At 62.7% G+C, this 11,101-nt stretch overlaps 6 protein-coding genes across 6 annotated transcripts in view; 3 read left to right on the plus strand and 3 right to left on the minus strand.

The window, feature by feature from the left end:
• AMSG_04760 (uncharacterized protein) overlaps positions 1–493 on the plus strand; it is a gene marked incomplete at its 5' end in the record, with an annotated part of 1,796 nt that extends 1,303 nt beyond the window's left edge. The window contains one exon of the mRNA XM_013902974.1: positions 19–493. Within this exon, the coding sequence (XP_013758428.1) occupies positions 19–468 (450 nt within the window). The 3' untranslated portion in view covers positions 469–493. The remainder of the gene's footprint in view (positions 1–18) is intronic.
• AMSG_04761 (aminotransferase) lies at positions 451–1,828 on the minus strand. The gene has a single exon (XM_013902975.1). The coding sequence runs from the start codon at positions 1,738–1,740 to the stop codon at positions 511–513; it is 1,230 nt and encodes a 409-aa protein (XP_013758429.1). The 5' UTR covers positions 1,741–1,828; the 3' UTR covers positions 451–510.
• An 840-nt stretch (positions 1,829–2,668) lies between these two features.
• Positions 2,669–5,642, plus strand: AMSG_04762 (uncharacterized protein). The gene has a single exon (XM_013902976.1). It carries the CDS (start codon positions 2,808–2,810, stop codon positions 5,550–5,552), a length of 2,745 nt encoding a protein of 914 aa, XP_013758430.1. The 5' UTR covers positions 2,669–2,807; the 3' UTR covers positions 5,553–5,642.
• Positions 5,643–5,787: 145 nt separating this feature from the next.
• On the plus strand, positions 5,788–8,413 carry AMSG_04763 (uncharacterized protein). The gene has a single exon (XM_013902977.1). It carries the CDS (start codon positions 5,900–5,902, stop codon positions 7,958–7,960), a length of 2,061 nt encoding a protein of 686 aa, XP_013758431.1. The 5' UTR covers positions 5,788–5,899; the 3' UTR covers positions 7,961–8,413.
• AMSG_04764 (uncharacterized protein) lies at positions 7,967–9,831 on the minus strand. Its single transcript, XM_013902978.1, has one exon. It carries the CDS (start codon positions 9,803–9,805, stop codon positions 7,982–7,984), a length of 1,824 nt encoding a protein of 607 aa, XP_013758432.1. The 5' UTR covers positions 9,806–9,831; the 3' UTR covers positions 7,967–7,981.
• A 173-nt stretch (positions 9,832–10,004) lies between these two features.
• AMSG_04765 (TR4 orphan receptor associated protein TRA16) lies at positions 10,005–10,938 on the minus strand (the record flags this gene model as incomplete). The annotated part of the gene is made up of 1 exon (XM_013902979.1): positions 10,005–10,938. The coding sequence occupies one exon, from the start codon at positions 10,936–10,938 to the stop codon at positions 10,345–10,347; it is 594 nt and encodes a 197-aa protein (XP_013758433.1). The 3' UTR covers positions 10,005–10,344.
• Positions 10,939–11,101: the final 163 nt, after the last annotated feature.

An 11,101-nucleotide genomic window follows, 5' to 3' on the forward strand; every position in this document is an offset into this window, starting at 1 on the left:
CGGGCAGGCTGGGGCCAGCAAGCCAAGAACATCGACGTCCTCGAGGGCCTACCCACCGAGGAGCGTATCGAGCTCATCCGCCGCAAGGTCAACGACGTTTACCGCAAGACAAAGGTCGGAACCTCGGAGATTCTCGACGTCATCCCCATGCTCACTAACATCGAGCGCCGCCTGCAGGAGCTCTTTCGCCACGTCGCCGCCCTCGACGAGTCAGAGGTCGAGGCCGAGGAGAAGGCCCGTGCCAAGCGTGAGAAGGAGATGAACCGCCGCAAGACAAAGCAGGAGCAGGCCGCCATCCTCGCCCAGCGCAAGCTCGACCAGGATCGCCGCGCCCGCCTCCCGCTCAAGCGCAAGGTCGGTAAGCCGCTCATGCGCCGCTCCAACCCGCACACCAAGAAGCAGACAAAGGTCGACTCGGACGCCGAGAAGCAGCAAGACGCCGAGATGTACCGCTACTTTTTCCTCTGAGCTACAGTAAACGCCGTTCGCTGTCGCCACCCGCCACTGCCCTCACATCCGGCTCCCACTCGCGCACAGCCGACACCGCACCCGATGCTCACAGAGCCACGCCCCGAGCACAGCCAGGAAGACATCCACCTCGGCTGCGGTGTTGTACACGTACGGCGCCACCCGGAGCCCACCCGATCGCGCAGAGACCACGATGCCGGCGGCCTTGAGCGCAGCCGCCGCAGCCTCGGCGCAGCCTTGGGCCCCAAGCCCCAAGCCGACCACATGCGGCGCGTGGCAACGGGGGACACGCAGCCCGAGTGCCCGCCCACCGCTCGCCACTCGGTCGGTGAGAGCCGAGACCGCGCCGGCAATCGCCGCCGGCCCGCCCCACTCGTTGATCAGCTCCAGCCCACAGAGCGCCACAGGAAGCACCACCGGGTTCGGCCGCCCGCCGCCATCGAGTCCACTTCCAGTAGCCTTGACCGCGAGCGGGTAGCCAAAGCCGGGCTCGTACGGGAGGCAGCCGTCGGAGCTCCCGCCGGCACGTGCTCGCTCGTGGACGTCAAGTGGCGAGAGCAGCGCCCGCGCCCGAAGAGACACCGCCACCAGCGCCGCTCCGTACACACCACAAAGCCACTTGTGAACTGAGGCCACCGCTACGTCCACGCCCAGCTTGTTCACGTCGAGCGGGATGACGCCAAGTCCCTGGGTGGCGTCAACAACGAGCAAGGTCGACGGCGAGAGCGCGTCCCGCGCCGCCGCGATCTTGTTCAGCTCGATCAGCGTCCCGTCGGTCCATCGCAGCGGCGGCAGATTGATGACACTCACTGTGTTGCCTCCATGCTCCGCATTTGCTTTCAGCTCGACCTCGACTTGAGCCGTTATCGCCTCGCTCGTCCCGTCCACAAACACAAGCTTGGCCCCGACCGCCTGCCACGGGAGCACCGCCGACGAGTTCTGATCCGCCACGCACACGACTCGCAGCTCACCACCGGCCTCCTGAGCAACCTGGGCGAGGGATCGCGAAACAAGCGTCATACAATACGAGGTGGATGGCATAATGGCCACTTGATCGCCGCCGCTCTCGCTGCCGACCAGTGTGGCAAACGCCTCCCGCAGCGCATCAGGCCGCTTGTCGCCGTCGAGCTGCCATGGTAAGCACTTGGATTCCAGCGCAGCCTTGCCTACTGCAGCACATCGCTTCGGTAGCGGTGTCCGCGACGCGGCTGACAAGTAGATCGTGCCCCCCATGTCCTCAAACGCGTCGTGCCACGGCGGCTCGCTTGCCATCTGAAAAAAACCCACCCCAAGTCAAGTGTGCTGCTCGCCCGTGGCAGCAGCCGTAGCCAACTTCAGCCGTCACTCCACGCTCACACACTGCATCGCACGCGCACAAGCTTACTGTCCAGTACACAGCATATCGGCCACGGAACAATTGCGGCTGCATCGCTTTGTGGCGCGAGGTCCGTCAGACAACGACTGAAACCGAAACGTACTCCTTACTAGACAACTCTCTTGCCGCCTGCGTAGCTGTCAACGCCACCGCAGCAGTCCATCCAACACTCCATCTCCTTGGATGACCTTTGCCGACACTCTATATGCCTATGAGTGGGTCGCTTGCCCTCTTGCCTGCAGCTCAAGTGCTCGGGAGCAGGCAGTGAAGTACATCAAGAGAAAAATTGTGCCCCTTGAAAGTGGGGTATGGTTTCACGCCGGGCCCCGCGTGCGTCGGCACGTGGCAACTCCCGCACCAGCGGTCGACACACTCGCCAGCTCAGCACCCTCCGCAACCTTCGACCCGAAGCAGCCCGACCATGCGAGCCGAGGTAGTAACCAACGCATAAAAGGCACCCCCAACATGCCATACATGCAAATACCTACTTAGGCTGCTTTGCCTGTGGGGAACTGCCTTTATTCTCTCCACAGCCTCCAACTCCACGCGGTGGTGCAAGACGACGAGGTGAGGAGAAGGAAAACTCAAGTTGGCGCCTCCTTCATCAGTCAAACAAACCATCAATTGATGGTTGCGCACCACAAACCTTCGACGTCAACAACGACGGCAGCGTCGAGCGTCGACCGCATCACCTCGAGCTTGTTCAAGAGACAGACACAGCCACAGCCAAGAGTGTCCACCTTCCACACTTGACCCTCTACACTCTCCATCCACCCACCCACCCACCCATACCAACCCAACAGTCCTACAGCACCTCTTCATACCCCCCTCCTCTTCCCCCTCCGCCCTTTCAGCCGCTTCTCCCCGCCCTCTCTCTCCGGTCCCCGGTCCGGCTCCACCACCACCCAAATCCCTTCAACTTCAATCATATCCACAACGACAACGACACAAGGTCGCCTTCCATATGTCTACGCATACGCTTCCTGATGAGCTTATGCGAGGATCGTTGAAGCAATGGGCAACACGGATATGGACAAGGAACCGGTTGCCATCATGTACCTTTGGTGATCAACTCAAGGCCATGAAGATGCGAAAGGTTGATCGTCGGTCTTTGTGGAATGCGCTCGTCTTTACACATGGTGAATCACAAGCTGCTCTTCGTGCTCTTGGTTGCGGCGACTCGTCGGTCTTGTCCAGTTTGAGCGAGTCGCACATGTCACCTCTGGTCGAGAGCGTTGCCAGATCCATGCCCGAGTCATCCACTTCGCCGGTGGCATCGTCGGCTGGTCCTGCATCTGGTGTGCGACCCAAGTGGAGTAGCAAGCACTCGGCTTCGGCGTCTGCGCCTGCGCTGCTCTCACTCTCGGTCTCGGCGATGAAGCGGGCACAGCCTGCTGCGCTGCAAGTCTACCAGTCGGCGGTCATTGTCAAGGCGCCAACGGGATCGGGAAGCTCACCCAAGACGGCCCAGCTACCACGGCTAGCGCCGCGATCGCCAGTCACCGCACTCTCGCTCTCGCCCAAGCGCCCGCGGTTCGAGCTCTCGCCGTCGGTCTCGGCCGAAGTCTCACCGGCAGGCACGCCCAGAGCCAAAGCGTCACGGGGCGGGAGCTCGCCAACAAGTTCCAGCCCGCCGACAAGCAGGCGCGCGTCGTCAAGGCGCAAGTCGCGCCGCGCGGCGGCAGCGACGCCGGCGAGCAAGCCCAAGCCGGTGGCAGCAGTCAAGAGCTCGTCGCGCGCAAGCGCCCGCAAGGCGCGCCAGTCGATCTCCAAGCTCGCGAAAAGCTCGAGTTCGAGCTCGAGCTCGAGCTTGGGCGGCGGCTCATGCTCCGACTCGGACTTTGGTCCCGATTTGTCCGGTGACGCGTCGTCGAGCTCGTACGATTCGGGAACCATGGATAATGGGTACATTGGGCCCGGGCGTGGACGTGGGCGCAGGCGTGTGCATGGGCATGGAAGCGGGCGCGGACGCGGGCGCGGGCGCGGGCGTGAACGTGGGCGGACGAGGTCGCAGACGAGCGAGCGGTCGGTCGGCTCGTTGCGGCGCGGGCGTTCGGCCGATGAGAGCGTCACGGCGTCGGCGGCTGGCGCAAAACGCAAGGTGCGGCAGAAAGGAGGAAAGGCGGGGCCACGGGTCAAGGGTGACGTGCCGGGCGCTGTGCCCGCAGCCGCCAATCTACTGAAGTGGCGGACCAAGCCGTACGTCGGGCGAGGCAAGGTGCGGACAACAGCCAAGGAGCGGAAGCTTGTGGCTGCGGCCGAGGCCTTTGCGGCCAATGCGCGCAAGTCGGCGCCGCCAGTCAAGACCTTTGAGCCGTTTGTCCACGGCTCGCTGGTCCAGGCCAACAAGCGATACGGCATGCTCTTTGCACAGATTCTCGGCTCGCTCCTCGACCGCGACCTGCGCAACTCGTTCATCGCGTCTGTGATGGAGCATCTGGCCGACGCCATGGGCCTCTCGTTCCACATTCCGGCATCCGAGTTTTGGGGACTGGAGAAGCAGGCAGTGACGCGGATGCTGCGCGCCATGGGCCTCGATGCGCAGTACGGAGTCATGGTGACCATGGACCGGTTACTGAAGGCCGTCCAGGCCGCGGCGCCCAAGGTGTGGGGCGTAATGGGTATGAAGAAGATCCATTTGCAGACGTACATCGGGCTCTGCTACTCTTCGCTCCCGCCAGAGCCGTCGCGGATGTGGCCCGAATACTACGCAACCCGCGAGGCGTGGGTCGCGTCGGGCTTTGAAGTCGCCAACCTGCTGTGGATTGTGAGGCAAGGCCGCAAGAAGCTCCACCGTGCGCCGTCGTACGCGCTCGTCCGCGAGTACCGGAGCTGGGACGATCCGCTCATCATGATCCTTGATCTCGAGACTCGGTGCCTTGTCCGGCAGTACGGACCCATCCCACTGCCGGAGCATGCGCCCGAGATCATCGACGTCAACGCCTCGCTCCTCTCGCCGCTGGCGGCAACGCGGATCTACTGCCGCACTCTCCGGGCGGCGCTCATTCCCCGCAGCGACATCGAGTTTGCGCACCAGTACTATCTCGTCGCCGCGGAGCTCATCCAGAAGCTCTCTGGCGCACCGGCCGACGGACCCGCTGCCGCCATGGCAGCGGCGCTCATCTCGAGCTGGGCTGCAAGCGACCATGGCTCGGGTGCCGCTGCTGGCGCCGCGCTCATTGTCCAGATGCTCAACATCTTTGGCTGCGGCTACGACTCGGGCTACTGTAGCTCTGTTTCCGCCCTACACGCTGCGCTCGTCGACATCTCGCCGACTGTCATGTCGGGCTTCACACTCGATCATCTCCAGACCTGGATCCTGATCTGTTTTACTGTCCAGCCGTCGCGCGAGGCATGGGAGCGGTTCTGCGTCGTCCGCGACGCGTGGGGGCAGGGCGACCGCGACTCGATTGACCTCATTGTCTTCTTTGACATCACCCGGCGCAAGATCCGGTACGACCCGCAAAAGGGCATCCCGGAGCCGCTGGCCTGGGACGACCCCCTCATCCCGCTCATCACCCGCACTCCCGACGGCCGGCTTGTCCTCGACCGGGACGCCCCGCCTGCAGCATCAACCTCGCGCGCCCGTAAGGTCCGGCGAACGCTCGCCTCACGAGTCCGTGTCCCAGCCAGCGAGCGCGCTGATTGGCGACGTGCCAGCTCCCCGCTGCCAAAGTCATCGGCCACTCGCAAGCGCAAGCGGACATAGTACCGATGCGTTTGCCCACACGCAAGCGCAAGCGGACATTGTGCGGGATGCGTCTGCCCGACTGGAGAGACGTAAAGCGACATAGAGGAAGAGGAGAGAGAGAGAGAGAGAGAGAGAGAGAGAGAGAGAGAGAGAGAGAGAGAGAGAGAGAGCGGCAGCTGTTGTTGAGGCGAGCAAGTGACGAGTGAGTCGTGTCGGGAGCAGACGGCACACACACACACGCACACTCGACTCAAGTCGCACCACGCACACGGGCAGCCCACACATCCCACGGAGCGGTTTTGTGTGCAGTTGTGTGTGACAAAACACGGGATAGTCTTGTTGGTACACCGTCAAATACCACCACCATGTCGCACTCTTCGAGTTCTTCTGGCCCTGGCAAGCTCCGTCGGCTCATCGAGGGCGGAGTCGGACCGACATTATCATCATCATCATCATCATTATCATCATTATCATCATCATCATCATTGACTGCTTCTGGAAGATTAGAACGAGGAATGCGAGAATCGGAGATGGCAAAGATGGATGACTCGTCAAAGTCTTCTCGTGTTATGGAGAAGCCGGGCTCCCCCTCCATGCGCTCAGAGTCGAGTGCAGGGGCGGGTGCGAGCAACGGATCTGATGGCGACGATGATGGCGCTGGCTCGAGCTCGTACAGAGGATCAAGCTCGGGGAATGAGAGTGAGTGGAGGTATTCGCATGAGGCTGGTGACCGATCATCGGGATCGTCGGGATCGTCGGGATCGTCGGGATCGTGTGCGGCGTCGTCATCGCCGCGAGCGCTGCTGCCGTCGCGATCGCAGCATAATGCTGGATCTGGTAGTCCCGAGTCGACGAGCTCAGAGTCGATAGCCGATATGCAGTTGTCACCGCTGAAGACGCCGAGGTCGCGAGAGCCAGCCCGGCGGGGCTCGCGGTCGTCGAGGAGGGTTCTCACGCTGTCGGACGAGAAGAGAAAGGAGCAAGCAAGAAGGGAGCGTGACGAGGCGTTAGCGCAGATGAGCGAAGAGATGCGCGAGGTGCTGTTTGGCGACGAGCTTGATGACTACGACGGCTTCTCCATGGCGGACCTCCGCGACGACGACCCGGAGCAGGAGCAACGCCAGGCTGAGCTCGCAGAGTATGTGGCGGAGCAGACGAGAGCGCTAGATGAGGCCGTAGCGGCTGCCGAGAAGCCCCAGACTGAGGCCACAACGTCGGTCATCGAGAGCAGCCACATCACCGCTGGTATCATCGACCCACTGATTGGTGTTGACGTCGTGGTGGCACAGCAGCATGTTGTGCCGCTGAACTTTCCGCTCGAGGCCGGGCTTGCCACCGACGGGCTCGACCAGACCGCGCTCCAGGCGGAGATTGCGGTGCTTGACCGCGACTCGCTGACGGCTTTATTTGGCGAGCCGCTGCCGAGTCCACTTCTGGCCTGGCTATCTTCGGTGGTGGCGTACGGCTCAGACCGGCACGTCGTGCTTGCGGCGGCTGAGACGCTGTGCGCTGTTGCCGGCCTTGCCGAGCCGCTGCCGAGCGTCTCAGCCTGGGTTCAGGTCCTGGCCAACTATGGCTGCCCGACAGGCAGCGAAGAGCAGCCCAATGCGATCGCCCACGGGCAGCTGGGAGTTGTCCGATCTGGACCTCGTCTCACACCGTCGAGTGCCGACAGCGCGGTGGACGATGCGCTCTACGGCAACATCCGCGGTGTGCTGCGGGTGCTGGCGTGCGGGTTGGCAAGCAGCAGCATTGCAAGCGGCGAGGGCGAGGCCGGTGATGCAGCGTGCGTTGCACTCGGCACCGCGCTCCTTGCGCTTTACACCGACATGCGGCAGTCGCTCGTGTGGGCCGATGTAAGCTCGGCGTTGGGCGCGCTTCTCGGCATCTGCTGTGGGCGGAGCAGGGCGACGGACGCACTGGTGGCGACAGCAGGCGAGATGATGAGCGGCGCTTCGGCGATGGCCGACCACGTTGTGCGGCTGTTGCCGGGCGAGACGCGCGCGGCGCGGGCGTTTGTGCAGCGTGTCGCCGGCGAGCTGGTGGTGCGGCAGCTCGCGCCGATTGCGGCGCTGGGGGAGGGCTCCGGGCGAACAGCGCCGTCGAGCATGTGCGATGACGAGCTGGCGGGCGAGGTGCAGCGGGCTCTAGATACGCTTGCGCTGGCCTCGGTAGGTGTTCGGAGCCGGGAAGCAGCGCCGCTGTTGAGCCCGCTGTGGGCGGCGGCGCGGGCGCTGCCGCTGCTGCTAGGAAGCCGCAGTGATGCGCGCGAGAGCAAGTCATTTGTAGCACGCCTCGGCGCGCTGACCACAGCGCTCGACGAGGGGCTCAGCTGGCTGGCGCGGGCAAACCACTATGTGTCTGTCCCGCAGTTGGCGCTGGGTGACGCACAGATTCTGATGGAAGAGGTTGCCGAAGAGATGTGAGGCCGAGCCAGTGGATGGGGTTTACTTGCCGCTGCGGGGCGGGTAGCGTGCCGAGATGCCGAGTTCGCGCAGGGCGCGCTCTGCAGCTTTGGCGCCCGCGGCGATCTTGGACTTGTCGGCATCAAACTGCGACGAGACGTAGGGGCTGCCGGTGGCGGAGACCGGGCGAGCACATTTTGCGGTGGCGATGCTGTTGGCGTACTTGTTGAGGTAGTAGAGGTTGCGCATGGAGATGGCGCCCTGATTAACACGCGTGGCGAGTGTCATGAGCTCGTCGACCGAGACGTGGAGGTAGATGGAGCAGTATGGGCTTGAGGAAAAGTAGAGGACGTAGCGGTAGACGTCGTCGTTGTACTTTTGCCGGGCGGTGATGCCGGAGCAGATGACCCTGCCTGAGTCTGCGCGATCGACACGGGCGTCCATGCGGATGGTGGGCCAGTAAAGGATGTCGTGCTCGATGGGTTTGAACATAGGGTCCGCACGACGAGCGGCCGAGCGCCAGATGATGTCCTCGGCCGAGTCTGGGAGGGCGTCGCGGTCGTGCCAGGTGATACGGCGGACGATGTAGTTGAGCTCAAAGATGTCGACGGCACCGGTGGAGCAGAGCGAGATGATGGTGGCGGCCTCTTCGCGGGTGAGCCAGGCGCGGAAGTGGATACCCTGGGAACGAATCCGGACCCGCCAGTGGTACCACTTGGGGTTGTGCGGGTGGACGCGCGAGATGTACCGGATGTCGCCGCGGATGAGGTAGCCTGTGGGGATGCGGAGGCCGGCGATGACATTATCGTCCGACTCGGGCACTTCGTCGCGATCGTCACGGCCGACCGAGAGGCCGAGGGTGCGACGGGCGGCAAACTTGTTGGCCATGTCCTCGTAAAAATCATCCTCGCGGCCGTCGTACTCTTCCAGCCGCGGCAGGTCCGAGTACGACGGAAAGTTGAGGGAGAGCTTCTCAACCTGGCCGCCGTAGCTGGCCGGCCGCTTGCGTGGGCGTTCCAGCGAGCGACGGTCGATAACCTGTGGCTTTGGCTCGAGCTCGGGCGTCATGTCGACAACACCGGCCGATGGGCCGCGGTTGGACATTACAGCTGCCATGGCCATAGCCATCGTGTCACCAGCATCCGAGTCAGAGTCTGAATTGGTGTCCGAGGCCGACGCCGAGCCAGATGCCGAGCTAGAGCCTGTGCCGAAGAGCGAGTTGGACGAGGCAGATCCCGAGAGATTGTCTGGGATGACAAAGACCGGGCGGGCCGCAGCGAGCGGCTTCTGCTTCTTGGTCGCCGATGACGACAGCGAACTCGTGCTCCGCTTCCGCTTGGTCGATGTCGCGGACTTGACCGATTTGGCGGATGATGCAAGGATGCTGTCAATCTCCTTGGTCTTGTCCTTGGTTTTGGCCTTGGTCTCGGGCATGGCCTTGGGCCGAGGCTTCATGTCGCTTTGCGCCGATGCGGCCCTGTCCGAGGCTGATGTCTTGATCACGGGCAACTCGTGCTTGGCCTTGTTCTTGGCCTTGGCCTTGGACTTGTCCTTGGCCTTGGTCGTAGACAGTCCATCGATCTGCGCCGATGTGGCCATGTCCGAGCTCGACGCCTTGATCGCAGGCACCTTGCCCTTGCTCTTGCTCTTGCTCTTGTCCTTGGATTTAGCCTTGTCCTTCCCCTTCCCCTTGCCCTTGCCCTTCCCCTTGCCCTTCTCCATCTGGTCACTCTGCTCCGACGTCACCACCACCTCCTTGTCCTTGCTCTTGCTCTTGCTCTTCGCCTTGTCCTTCCCCTTCCCCTTCCCCTTCCCCTTCCCCTTGTCCTTCCCTTTGTCCTTGCTCTTGCTCTTTCCCTTCCCCATACTCTCTACTTGACCACCAATCTGTATCAGTCACAGTCAAGTGCTCGACCTTCCCTGTGCCCCCGCTCCATCACTGACTCAACTCCTGTCAGATGGATGGATCCTCTGGGGACGGCCAGAAGCGGCCCTACCGTCACAGTGTCACATCGCCACATCGCCGCTATCTTACTCACAGCTGGCGATTATAGATGGTCGCACGTGTTGATCGCGTGTATTTTACAACGTTTGTCCGCAGCAAACCTGGAATCGTGAGGAGAGGCACTGGCGGCAGAGCGCGGGTGTAGAGCGACGGTACGGAGAGATCGCGTGTGTTCCATGTGGGTTAGCAGGAACGTCAGAACAATTGAGGCTGCGAGTTCAGTGCACGGGTCATGCATGCCTTGGTCGTGCCCGGCCGATTGCGGCCGCACTCGAGGTGGCGTTCGATGGGGCGATGGCTGTGTCCTGATCTCTGCAGGACACGCCACGTGCAACATTGCACGCGACGAGGAATCCAGCTCTGCGTACGCTATACGTTCAGAGACGGGGATGCGTGCATGTCAAGACGCCACATCGCCCGAGAACTCTGACGAGTCCGAGTCCGAGTCCGAGGCCGAATCAACGTGCGGGCTTGGGGACGGCCGCGCGGCCTGGGAAGCACCAGAGCAGGCTGGTGAATCAAGCGAAAGAGATGATGGAGGAGAGACGACTGCGCCGTAGACCATCAGCGAGTAGAGGGTGATGCGGCCGTAAAAGTCTGACGATCCGGCAAAGACGATGCGGAGCGAGTGAGCGGCGATGGGCAGCGGTGACGGGAGCGAGATGATCTGCGAGTCGTTTGAGTCTGATAGAACGATTTGAGCATTTTCCACAGCATGGCCATCAACAACAACAGTAACGTCACGACCAACGAAACCGCCTTGAAAAACAAGCTCGATGCGCGAGAGAGCGAGCTTCCCGCCGTCGCCCATCAGACTCGCCTCGATCCATTGCGGCGAACCTGGGCCCGAGTTCCAGCACGAGTCTGGAGCACCGTCTACGGCCTTTTCTACACCATATGCCACCACGTTCCGCTCCAATGTCGACGACGCTCGGAGCGAGACCCATGTCGAAGCTGCGGCCTCGTTCTCGCCCAGCAGGAGAGAATCGTCCATTTGAGTATCGCGAGCGGTGTTGGCCGTCTCGCCGCCGTCCGGCCGCCGTCGTTGAGAGGCAGACAGCGGGCGATTTGGCATTGGCTGTGCACCTCCCTCTTCCTCGCTCAGCCCTCTCTCTCTCTCTCTCCCTCCTCCTTCCTCCCGGGTGTCGAAAAAAAAC

The sequence above is a fragment of the Thecamonas trahens genome (genome assembly GCF_000142905.1).
Source record: "Thecamonas trahens ATCC 50062 unplaced genomic scaffold supercont1.20, whole genome shotgun sequence".
NCBI classification, from domain to species: domain Eukaryota; order Apusomonadida; family Apusomonadidae; genus Thecamonas; species Thecamonas trahens.

Coding starts and splice junctions, on each gene's coding strand:
- AMSG_04761 (XM_013902975.1), bottom strand. CDS start 1,740: ATGGCAAGCGAGCCGCCGTGGCACGACGCGTTTGAGGACATGGGGGGC.
- AMSG_04762 (XM_013902976.1), top strand. CDS start 2,808: ATGTCTACGCATACGCTTCCTGATGAGCTTATGCGAGGATCGTTGAAG.
- AMSG_04763 (XM_013902977.1), top strand. CDS start 5,900: ATGTCGCACTCTTCGAGTTCTTCTGGCCCTGGCAAGCTCCGTCGGCTC.
- AMSG_04764 (XM_013902978.1), bottom strand. CDS start 9,805: ATGGGGAAGGGAAAGAGCAAGAGCAAGGACAAAGGGAAGGACAAGGGG.